The 13,467-nt window shown below is 37.6% G+C and overlaps 1 protein-coding gene across 1 annotated transcript; it reads left to right on the forward strand.

Annotated features, from left to right (window-relative positions):
- The first annotated feature begins 3,427 nt into the window (after nucleotides 1–3,427).
- On the forward strand, nucleotides 3,428–12,512 carry tlr7 (toll-like receptor 7). The gene is made up of 2 exons (XM_061970611.2): nucleotides 3,428–3,626; nucleotides 9,115–12,512. Exons 1-2 carry the CDS (start codon nucleotides 3,612–3,614, stop codon nucleotides 12,259–12,261), a joined length of 3,162 nt encoding a protein of 1,053 aa, XP_061826595.2. The 5' UTR covers nucleotides 3,428–3,611; the 3' UTR covers nucleotides 12,262–12,512.
- Nucleotides 12,513–13,467: the final 955 nt, after the last annotated feature.

The raw sequence follows: 13,467 nt of genomic DNA on the forward strand, positions 1-13,467 counted from the left end.
AATGCGCCCGGGCCGTGACAGGTACATATGTATGCACATAAATACACAAATACATACATCCACACACACATTTACTGTACAAACATACATACTGTACATACACATTCACATATACATACATACGCCCATGTATATAATCACCTTTCATCAAACATATATTAACGATGTCCTCACCAGGGGAAACTGAGTAGAAACACGACACACTGCTAAAGCTAAACCTACTGGATGTTTACTATAACAATCTATAAGGTTAATAAAGCCCACCCTTATCTGCTTTTTTGTAATTCAAGTATTCATCACGTTTATGTATAGTTGAATTTGAAGCAATTGTAATGTTGATGATAAATATATATTATTATTATTATTCATTATCAATAGTGTTATTTCTATTAGTATGTGTAGTGTAATAATGTTCATTGTCATTTCTGTGTTATTACCAGAGGTGGGTAGAGTAGCCAGAAATTGTACTCAAGTAAGAGTACTGTTACTTTAGAGATGTATTACTCAAGTAAAAGTAAGGAGTAGTCACCCAAATATTTACTTGAGTAAAAGTAAAATGTATGTTGTGAAAAAACTACTCAAGTACTGAGTAACTGATGAGTAACATACACACACATATCATATATATATATATATATATATATATATATATATATATATATATATATATATATATATATATATATATACATACAGGTAAAAGCCAGTAAATTAGAATATTTTGAAAAACTTGATTTATTTCAGTAATTGCATTCAAAAGGTGTAACTTGTACATTATATTTATTCATTGCACACAGACTGATGCATTCAAATGTTTATTTCATTTAATTTTGATGATTTGAAGTGGCAACAAATGAAAATCCAAAATTCCGTGTGTCACAAAATTAGAATATTGTGTAAGGCTAATACAAAAAAGGGATTTTTAGAAATGTTGGCCAACTGAAAAGTATGAAATGAAAAATATGAGCATGTACAATACTCACTGATGGTGGAAACTTTACACTAGACTTCAGGCAACGTGGATCCTGTGCCTCTCCTGTCTTCCTCCAGACTCTGGGACCTCGATTTCCAAAGGAAATGCAAAATTTGCATGGTTGGGTGATGGTTTGGGGTGCCATGTCATCTGCTGGTGTCGGTCCACTCTGTTTCCTGAGATCCAGGGTCAACGCAGCCGTCTACCAGCAAGTTTTAGAGCACTTCATGCTTCCTGCTGCTGACCTGCTCTATGGAGATGGAGATTTCAAGTTCCAACAGGACTTGGCGCCTGCACACAGCGCAAAATCTACCCGTGCCTGGTTTACGGACCATGGTATTTCTGTTCTAAATTGGCCCGCCAACTCCCCTGACCTTAGCCCCATAGAAAATCTGTGGGGTATTGTGAAAAAGAAGATGCAGAATGCCAGACCCAAAAACGCAGAAGAGTTGAAGGCCACTATCAGAGCAACCTGGGCTCTCATAACACCTGAGCAGTGCCAGAAACTCATCGACTCCATGCCACGCCGCATTAACGCAGTAATTGAGGCAAAAGGAGCTCCAACCAAGTATTGAGTATTGTACATGCTCATATTTTTCATTTTCATACTTTTCAGTTGGCCAACATTTCTAAAAATCCCTTTTTTGTATTAGCCTTAAGTAATATTCTAATTTTGTGACACACGGAATTTTGGATTTTCATTTGTTGCCACTTCAAATCATCAAAATTAAATGAAATAAACATTTGAATGCATCAGTCTGTGTGCAATGAATAAATATAATGTACAAGTTACACCTTTTGAATGCAATTACTGAAATAAATCAAGTTTTTCAAAATATTCTAATTTACTGGCTTTTACCTGTATATATACACACACATATATATATATATATATATATATATATATATATATATATATATATATATATATATATATATATATATATATATATATATATAGTATATAATTTATATTTATTTATTTTGCCGTTTTTGTTTACATGTTAAAGGTGTTTTAATGAATATACATGCATGTTTAACACATATAGATTCCTTTCTTTCATGAAGACAAGAATATAAGTTGGTGTATTACCTGATTCTGATGACTTGCATTGATTGTAATCAGACCGTAGTGCTGATAGCGTCCACGTTTTCAAATGGAGGAGAAAAAAGTTCCTCCTTTCTGTCTAATACCACATGAAAGTGGTTGATTTTTGGCATCTTATTTGTCCAGCTTCCATATTCGTTTTTATACATTTTACAAGAAATACATTGGCGGCAAACTCCGTAGCTTGCTAGCTTGTTTGCGCTGGCTTTCGGAGACTCTTGTTTTGAAAGCGCAGGCGCGATGGAGCGGCACTTTTATTTTGAAGACAGGAACTGTGCAGTCAGTCTTTAGGCTTTTGACGGGATGTACGGTTGAAATAAAAGGGTCTTTTTTCCTTCACACTTTTGATTGATTGATTGAAACTTTTATTAGTAGATTGCACAGTACAGTATATATTCCGTACAATTGACCACTAAATGGTAACACCCCAATAAGTTTTTCAACTTGTTTAAGTCAGGTCATGTGACCGCCTGGCTCTGTTTGATTGGTCCAACGTCACCAGTGACTGCATCTGATTGGTGGAACGGAGTGAACGTCACCAGTGACTGTATTTGTTGAAACGCAGGCACTATGAAGGTCTGTCTGACAGACCAAAACAAACAAAGCGTGCATTAACAGATCGATAAAAAATAGTAGCGAGTAGCGAGCTGAATGTAGATAAAAGTAGCGGAGTAAAAGTAGCGGAGTAAAAGTAGCGTTTCTTCTCTATAAATATACTCAAGTAAAAGTAAAAGTATGTTGCAATAAAACTACTCTTAGAAGTACAATTTATCCCAAAAGTTACTCAAGTAGATGTAACGGAGTAAATGTAGCGCGTTACTACCCACCTCTGGTTATTACTAACTACTTAACTAACTGGTTCTCTGCTAAAATGTCCGGTATCATATTTTTACATATTGTAGTTGCTGCTATTGTTGTTGTTGTTGTCTCTCCATCTTATCCTCCTCTTATCCCCACAGTTTCCCCCTTTGTCTACGGTAGCGCTTTTAATAACAATATTTGGTTAATATTGAAGTCACGAAATGTAAATGGAGTATTGTTGGTCGTTTTTGAATGGTTATTTATTGGATTTTATGGGCGAAATAGTGCAGCTCCCACTGGCTCATCTGTAAGCGGACTTTTATTTACAATTATTTAATATTTAGAATGCAGTAAATAAAAATCCACTTGTCGTCATATCTTTGATAATGATTGTGAATAATACACAAAATAAAAAATAAAAAAGTGCAGTTCCACTTTAACATTTGAGTGGGCCTTGGGCCCTTCTGTAGTGGAAAAGTTTAAGAACCCCTGATGTTCATGTTATGTAAAAAAAAAAAAAAAAAACAGCTTCAAGATGAAATGGTGAGAATGTTTGTACATGTGCTAGATAAAAGTGAAGTGATACTAGGAAAATGTAGACCCAACTGGCGCACCTGTGACTTTCATCTCTTCACCAAAATACATTCAGCTATTGCAGTGCTCAGTCAGTTTATGGTGTGAGCTGAACTAACTGCAATTTGCAACTCCGGAAAATCTCTTGTGGGAATTATGTTGTTTCATCTGGTGAGTAACAAGTATTCTTCTCGCTAAACTGTAAAAAACAAAACAAAACAAAAACGTAGTGGCAGGGCATGTGGGTCAGCAGTATGAAAAATGTAAAATATATGTGATGACTGTGTATCCTCACAGTACGTGACATTAAATACATTCGCATTACAAAATGAGATTCGTTACAGGAGTGACATTAACAAATCTTCATCTGCAAGAATAAGAATGTTCTGTTTGGATCGACACTGTCAGGTAAGTATTGATTTAACAAGGCAACAGCTGTTACGGCTACTTGGGCTGCTCAATTAGTTGATTTTTAATCATGATTTTGGCTGCCATGTTTTTTTTGTTGTTTTTTTCATTTAATTTTTATTGATATCCAGCATCAGACATTCCTATCCATTACATCATAATTCTTATTTGGCCTAAATGTCAAAATATTTTTTGTTTATATCCCAACCACCCCACCACAGCCCTATGGGAAACTGACATGTTTTACATGACATAATAAATAGTTGTGATTGATACGCTATATTGCCAAAAGTATTTGTCCACCTGCCTTTACTCACATATGAACTTGAAGTGCCATACCATGGAATTGTCCAAAATGTTTTGGTATCCTGGAGCATTCAAAGTTCCTTTCACTGGAACTAAGGGGCCAAGCCCAACTCCTGAAAAACAACCCCACACCATAATTCCTCCTCCACCAAATTTCACACTCGGCACAATGCAGTCCGAAATGTAGCGTTCTCTTAGCAACCTCCAAAAACCAGACTCGTCCATCAGATTGCCAGATGGAAAAGCGTGAATCATCACTCCAGAGAAGGCGTCTCCACTGCTCTAGAGTCCAGTGGCGACGTGCTTTACACCACTGCATCCCACGCTTTGCATTGGACTTGGTTATGTATGGCTTAGATGCAGCTGCTCGGCCATGAAAACCCATTCCATGAAGCTCTCTGCGTACTGTACGTGGGCTAATTGGAAGGTCACATGAAGTTTGGTGCTTTGTAGCAACTGACTGTGCAGAAAGTCTTTGCACTATGCGCTTCAGCATCCGCTGACCCCTTTCTGTCAGTCTACGTGGCCTACCACTTGGTGGCTGAGTTACTGTTGTTCCCGAACTCTTCACTTTTCTTCTAATAAAGTTGACTTTGGAATATTTAGGAGCGAGGAAATTTCACAACTGGATTTGTTGCACAGGTAGCACCGTATGACAGTTCCATGCTGGAAATCACGGAGAGCAGTCCATTCTTTCACAAATGTTTGTAGAAACAAACTCCATGCCTAAGAGCTTGATTTTATACACCGGGCCAAGTGATTAGGGCACCTGATTCTCATCATTTGGATGGGTGTCCAAATACTTTTGGCAATATAGTGGAATTGGGATTTCAATATTGATGAAAACATGTGATTATTATTTTGGTAGGTCAATCCTGCAGCCCTGGTTGTAGCTATAGTTTAATTCCCTTCTCAGTAACAATAGATATAGAGTACAGTCATCTCTCACCACATCTTGCTTGAAATATTGTGGCTGCACTGCATCGCATATTTTCTTTTTTTAAAGCATATTCTACCATTGCATATTTTTGGCCTAATATATTATTAGTCTTATATGCATTACAGCAGTGGTCATGCATCACCGGAACCGGACCGGTCCGTGATCCATTTGCTACCGGGCCGCACAGAAATATTAATTAATTTATAAACTACCACATTTTCTCCGCCTTAACTTTCACCTGTCAAAAAAAAAAAAAGAATTAAAAAAAATTAAATTAAAATTAAAAATTAAAAAATTAAAAAATAAAAACTTTCTCCTGTCCCACTAAACACATAAGCTTATGCACATAAATGGACGTATAAAATGTTAATGTGCCAGATTGTAGCCAAAGGTTAATTTCCATCTGCAGTGGTCATTGTATATAGCATTGTTCTTGACGCTTTTGACTTGGGGACCCAACTTTTCCATTACAGATGAGCCCAGGGACCACTCCAATATTAACACTGAATTAGTAATCGTATTCTTGTTTTTGATCATATTCAATAATTATATCCAAACTACTTACAGCTTACTACCTTGTCAAATGATATAATAGCATGTGTTAATCACAAAGATTATATTACTAATTTAGCAAATAAACCTTAGGGTCAGGTCAGGCTGATTAGAAGAATAAGTACTAACCAAATAAACAATACATTGACAAGAATATGCATTGTGTTGTGCTAAAATAAATAAACAAAATGAATAATAAATATGTTTCTTAACTAAACTGTCAATAAAATAAAGTGCAAATGAAAATACAGCTTCACCACTTTAGTCATAATTTCTGCGCTTAAGAAATTTCTCTATGACATTAGCACCAGACTTATTTTGTTTGTTTTATATTGTCATTACTGCCACAAGTGTTGGAAAGATGTATTACGACTGAGTACCGCTGCTGCCTATGCACCCCACAGCTGAAAAACACATACATTCTAGGGGGCGCTCGCGGCCCAACACTGGTCGAAACAAGAAACACTGGTATATAATATATGCCATCAACATGCCGGGGACCATCTCTTCGCAGAGAAACACGCCCAGGGCTCCCACTACTTCAGCATTATAGTGAATCGATTTTTCATGCTCATTGTTTTGCTGTTTTTATCTGCCACACATGGAAAGCTGGTCCGTGAAAATAATGCATACATTAAACCGGTTCCTGGTGGGAAAAAGGTTGGGGACCCCTGCATTACAGTACAATCGAAAAGGGTACTGTCTCTATGTAAAGGGGGACAACTGTATAATGCATATGTTCCTTTTTGACTGTACTTGAATGTATAATAGACTGCATTTATATTCTTCACATGTGAATAATGCTGTATAATAGACTGTATTTATATTATTCACATGTGAATAATGCTGTATAATAGACTGTATTTATATTATTCACATGTGAATAATGCTGTATAATAGACTATTTATATTATTCACATGTGAATAATGCTGTATAATAGACTGTATTTATATTATTCACATGTGAATAATGATGTATACTAGACTGCATTTATATTATTCACATGTGAATAATGTTGTATAATAGACTGTATTTATAATATTCACATGTGAATAATGCTGTATAATAGACTGTATTTATACTATTCACATGTGAATAATGCTGTATAATAGACTGTATTTATATTATTCACATGTGAATAATGCTGTATACTAGACTGTATTTATATTATTCACATGTAAATAATGCTGTATAATAGACAGTATTTATATTATTCACATGTGAATAATGCTGTATAATAGACTGTATTTATATTCGAAATAAACTCAAACTCAAACTCAAACTCAAACATGTGAATAATGCTGTATAATAGACTGTATTTATATTATTCACATGTGAATAATGCTGTATAATAGACTGTATTTATATTATTCACATGTGAATAATGCTGTATAATAGACTGTATGTATATAATTCACATGTGAATAATGCTGTATACTAGACTGCATTTATATTATTCACATGTGAATAATGCTGTATAATAGACTGTATGTATATTATTCACATGTAAAAAATACTTAAGTGTTTATTGTTTATTGTGAGCGAACTGTGGGACTGAATTTCCCCCAGGGATCAATAGAGTACTTTCTATTCTATTCTACAACAACAGGCTGAACATTGGTGCTATCTTCACAGCGAAAGTCTATTTGCAACTTTTTGATTTTCAACTCGTGCCTCATCAATAACACATCTTGAAATTGGTGAGCTTTTGGCATGAACCATGTCAAAAGGCAACAGACAACTTAAGAATAACTCTCAGTGGTCCCACAATATGTGTTCATAAAAACTATGTTGGCCAAAATCTAGCATTAGTGCGGAAATGTAGAAATGTTTTAACTTGATGCTGGAATTTAGGCAGCCTACTACTATAATGCATATACTGTATATTGTTTTGTACTAAGCCCTACAATGTACAATACTCTATTTTTATATACAGAAGTATTTTAGTCAAGACAGAAGTTTTAAGTTTGCACATTATTGATCTGATGGATTATTTATTATTACTATTTATTGATTATTGGTATTCTTACTGATTTGTTGAAGTTTATTTATTTGCATACAATGTGCAATATATTTTTTTTTACAGAAGTATTTTACTCAAGACAGAAGTATTGCTTCCAAAAATGAAGCTTTAAATTGAGTTCTTTGAAAATTAATATTTTAAAAAAAAGTACAATGTACATGTGGTTTAAAAAGACCATTATACAAATTTGAATTTTGCCAAGAGTAAGATGTCATTTAAAACTACTCGTATTTTTAACAAATAAAAGTAAAACTTGTGTTTGAATGATCTCTGTCATTTGTATTCATTAGTGTCTTTAAAAAGTAGGTGGGAAAAAATCTTAAATGATTGTAAATCAAATTATTTGTGAAAAAATCTAAGATTTTATTTTAAAGCCATATCCCCCAGGCCTACCTTGTAGTGGAGATGATGTTATCTTCAGTAATTGTAGAGTTTCTTGATGCCTTTGAAAAGTACTTTGGCTTCTTCCGGTCCCCGATTTGACTTGTAGATTTTACGGTTAGCGCTACTGGTGCCTTGAATCTTCCGGTGTCTCCAAAACTCACATGTTTTTTGGCGATGTCAGCATTGCGTTTTGTCAGATGTCCAAAGCTATGTAGCTGTCCTCCAAAAATTGGTGGGCGTATACTAACCTTTCTAGTAACCGGTCAGGGTATCTCTTTATCCACAAATGGGTCATATAGTTTACAACGGTCAATGCTACTACAGACACTGACTGTTGGGATGATTTTCATAAAACGTCCCAAGGTGCATTCACGGAACATCAACACAAAACCGGCGTTTACAGGGCAAAAGTACAGGCACTAGTTCAACGTCATAGCTAGAACATAGAATATAGATGTGAGGCATACATTGTGTCCCATGTCCACGTCCATAATGAGCAACTAATCTCATTCAACATCTCTCAACGGCATATTTAAAGGTGACACTATAGTTACTTTTTCTGGTACATAAATACTTTCATGAAGGAGTAATTATGTAACTAATTCAACTACTTTTTGGGGGAAAGTAACTTGGGTAACGCTTTAGTACGGAGAAAGTATTCACCATTAATGAGTTGATTATTAACATGCAAATTAGTATTATAATTACTCATTATTAAGTACTTATTAATGCCTTTTCTGCATAGCCTTATTATACAACAACCCTGACCCCAAACCCTCTAACCCTGACCCTAATCCTGTAACCCTAACCCTAACACTAACCAAATAACTCTAAATTAAGTCTTTGTTACTTAAAATATTCCCCATACTAAAGTGTTACCGTAACTTGTAACTACAACTATTTACATTGTAAAGTAGTTTTCACAACAATGGTAGAGTAAACATACACAACATGCACTGTAGTGTGACAGCTCCTCACAGCAACTTCAGTTTTTCCTCTCACGTAAAGTATTTTTCTGACAACATCCTATGCCTTTTCTTTACAGGTGTTTGTGGCGCTGCTAGACCTTTGGTGGTGTCCCTTCAAATCGCCAGCTATCATTTTATACCCCAAAACTTTGCCTTGTGATGTGAGCGAGACCGACAACGGGAGTATGGTGATGGTGGACTGCACTGACAGACGCCTCATAGACATCCCTCGCGGCATTCCGAGAGACACCACTAATCTGACGCTTACCATCAACCACATTCCAAAGTTAAACTCCTCCTCTTTTGGCAGTTTGGAGAACCTGGCTGAGCTTGATTTTCGGTGCAACTGCCTCCCCATTAAAATCGGCCCGAAAGACCACATTTGCACTGGGAGTGTGATGATTGAGGACGATGCCTTTGCCAGCTTAATGAAACTGCAAGCACTGTATTTAGACGGAAACCAACTAAGTGATATACCCAAAGGACTGCCTCCTGATCTTCTCTTGTTGAGCTTAGAAGTGAATCACATCTATGAAATTTCTCATGCAAAACTATCCACAATCAAAAATGTTGAGAAGCTCTATCTTGGTCAAAATTGCTACTATCGAAATCCATGCAACTTTTCCTACCAAATTGAGGATGGGGCCTTTTTACTGCTCACCAATTTAACACTTTTATCTCTGAAGTCAAATAACTTGTCTTTCATTCCACATCAACTACCTACAAGCCTGAAGGAGTTGTATCTCTACAATAACAACATTGAACAGGTCACAGAGAATGATTTAAAAAACCTAACAAACCTGGAGATACTGGACATTAGTGGAAACTGTCCCCGGTGTTACAATGCTCCTTTCCCATGCACACCTTGCCGAAACGATTCCCCTCTTCAAATCAGCAAATCAGCTTTTAAAACGCTGGTGAAACTGAAGACACTCCGTCTGCACAGTAACTCTTTAAAACATGTGCTACCCGATTGGTTCAACAGTACAACAGAGCTGAGAATCCTTGATTTATCATCAAACTTTTTAGCTTTGGATATAGTAGATACCAGCTTCCCACAATTTCTGAGTAAACTGGAAGAACTGGACTTGTCATTTAACTTTGAGCTAATGCGGTACCCCAAAACTCTAAGGTTGAGCAAACATTTTTCCCAACTCAAGTCTCTTAAAATCCTCAGAATACAAGGTTATGTCTTTCAACAGCTAAAACAAGACAGCATTGATCCTTTAAAAGCACTGCCAAACTTAGAAGTCATAGACCTGGGTACGAACTTCATAAAGATTACAAACCTTAGTATTCTGATGGACTTGCCAAGTTTTAAAATGATCAGTCTCTCTGAAAACAAAATATCGTCCCCATCTGACAAGGAGAATGCTGTTGGTTTCTCTGAAGGAGAGGAAGAACCCTTACTCTGGTCTCCCATGTTGGCTGACTACAAAAATACGGAAGTACGAGAGATGCACTACTTCCGATATGATGAATACGCGCGTAGCTGCAAATACAAGGATAAAGAACTTGCAATTATAAAGACATTTGCCAAAAGTGAATGCACAAAATTCGGCAAAACCCTAGATGTAAGCAGGAATAACATTTTCTTTCTGCATTCACGGTTTTTAAATCTCTCTGAGCTGCGTTGCCTTAATCTGTCTGGCAATGCAATGAGCCAAAGTCTAAATGGCTCTGAATTTACCTACCTGACTAATTTAAAATATCTAGACTTCTCAGTGAACCGTCTGGACCTACGCTACGCTACTGCCTTTCAAGGGCTGAAAAATCTGGTGATACTTGATATTAGTAAAAACAACCATTATTTTGAATCCGAGGGCATCACTCACATGCTTAATTTCACAAAAAGCCTGAAAAAACTCAAGACGCTGCGGATGAACCACAACAAGATCTCAATTTCGACAAACACTGAGATGGAAAGTGATTCTTTGGAGAGGCTTGAGTTCATAGATAACCGACTGGATATGTTGTGGCGAGACGGTGACACCAGATTTGTCAATTACTTCAAGAAACTACTTAATCTGAAGATACTCGACATTTCTCATAACAACCTCAATTTCATCCCGCATCAAGTGTTCTCGGGCCTGCCAAAGAAGCTGTCTAAGCTCTACATGAAGAAAAACAGATTAAAATCATTTGCATGGGAAAAACTACATCTTCTACAATCACTGCAGGTCTTAGATCTCAGTGACAACAGCTTATCGACTGTTCCAAGCATGCTCTCAAACTGCACCAAAACGCTCAATAAGCTCATTTTGAAAGGAAACCAAATCAGAACCCTCACACCCAATTTTCTCTGGTATGCACATAACTTTACATATTTAGACATCAGTTATAATCGCATACAACACATTGGGGAATCGAGCTTCCCCGATGACATCGTCCGTCAGATGGAAATGCTGCTTTTGCACAACAACGATTTTGTGTGCTCGTGCAACGTCACTTCTTTTGTCACATGGCTCAACAGAACCACAGTGCCCATCCCCAAACTGGCCACGGATGTGACCTGTGCCACTCCAGAGGCACAAAGAGGTATACCCGTGATCTCGGTTGACCTGCTGGCCTGTCAACACAATAATATGTCAATCATTCTCTACATGCTCAACGCTTCCCTCGTTCTTTGCTTCCTCATCCTGTTCATCTCCAGCCATCTCTTCCTATGGGACGTCTGGTACATCTACCATTTCTGCCTGGCCAAGTTCAAGGGCTATAGGCGCTTATACTCCCAGAGTGCCCTCTATGACGCCTTTGTGATTTATGACAAAGAAGACCCGGCCGTATTGGAATGGGTGACAAAGGAAATGTGCATCCACTTGGAGGAACGAGGAGACCGTCGACTGACTTTGTGTCTGGAGGAGCGAGACTGGATTCCTGGCTGTCCACTGATCGACAATCTCTTACAGAGCATTCACAAGAGCAAGAGGACGGTGTTTGTTCTCACCAATAGATACATCAAAAGCGGAAACTTCAAGACAGCTTTCTACATGGCCCAGCAAAGGTTAATGGACGAGAAAAATGACGTTATTGTCATTATCCTTTTGGAGGAAGTGCCATGCAATTCCAAGTACTTAAGATTGAGGAAAAGGCTGTACAAACGCTCGGTTCTCAAGTGGCCGACAAACCCTCGAGCTCAGCTATACTTCTGGTTCAACTTGAGAAGCGTTTTAGCCAACGAAAGCCACAAGCAATACAACAACCTCTTCAAGGAGACACTGTAAAACAGACCAATATGGCCAGTAAAGTTCTGCATGTTGTATATCTATTATAAGGTGCGAGCACTGTGTAAATAATTTTACTCCATTATTGTGACACCATCCTGGTAAAATAAAAAAGATTTTATTTCACCAAACTGTCATCTTTGAAGGCCTACTGAAACCCACTACTACCGACCACGCAGTCTGATAGTTTATACATCAATGATGAAATCTTAACATTGCAACACATGCCAATACGGCCGTGTTAACTTATAAAGTGCAATTTTAAATTTCCCGGGAAATATCCGGCTGAAAACGTCTCGGTATGATGACGTTTGCGCGTGACGTCACGGATTGTGCGGAAGTATTGGGACACCATTGTGTCCCAATACAAACAGCTCTGTTTTCATCGCAAAATTCCACAGTATTCTGGACATCTGTGTTGGTGAATCTTTTGCAATTTGTTTAATGGACAATGAAGACAGCAAAGAAGAAAGCTGTAGGTGGCATCGGTGTATTAGCGGCTGGCTACAGCAACACAACCAGGAGGACTTTGAGTTGGATAGCAGACGCGCTACCGTAAGTACGCAGCTTTCTTCCAAACATTGGATCGCTTGCCCGTCCGTGCGTGCCGCTATGTGCATGTCACGTACGTAACTTTGGGGAAATATATGTGCTGTATGGATTGAGTGTGTTGTGCAGGTGTTTGAGTTGTATTGGCGGGTTATATGGACGGGAGGGGGGAGGTGTTTGTTATGCGGGATTCATTTGTGGCATATTAAATATAAGCCTGGTTGTGTTGTGGCTAATAGAGTCTTGTGTTTATTTACTGTTTTAGTCATTCCCAGCTGAATATCAGGTCCTACCCGCCTCTCACAGCATCTTCCCTATCTGAATCGCTTCCACTGCCCTCTAGTCCTTCACTCTCACTTTCCTCATCCACGAATCTTTCATCTTCACTCAAATTAATGGGGTAATCGTCGCTTTCTCGATCCGAATCGCTCACCCTGCTGGCGTCCATGATTGAAAACAATGTGCAGATGTGAGGAGCTCTTCAAGCTGTGACGTCACGCTACTTCCGGTACAGGCAAGGCTTTTTTTTATCAGCGACCAAAAGTTGCGAAGTTTATCGTCGATGTTCTCTACTAAATCCTTTCAGCAAAAATATGGCAATATCGCGAAATGATCAAGTATGACACATAGAATGGACCTGCTATCCCCGTTTAAATA

Source organism: Nerophis lumbriciformis, linkage group LG13 (genome assembly GCF_033978685.3).
Source record: "Nerophis lumbriciformis linkage group LG13, RoL_Nlum_v2.1, whole genome shotgun sequence".
NCBI classification, from domain to species: Eukaryota; Metazoa; Chordata; class Actinopteri; order Syngnathiformes; family Syngnathidae; genus Nerophis; species Nerophis lumbriciformis.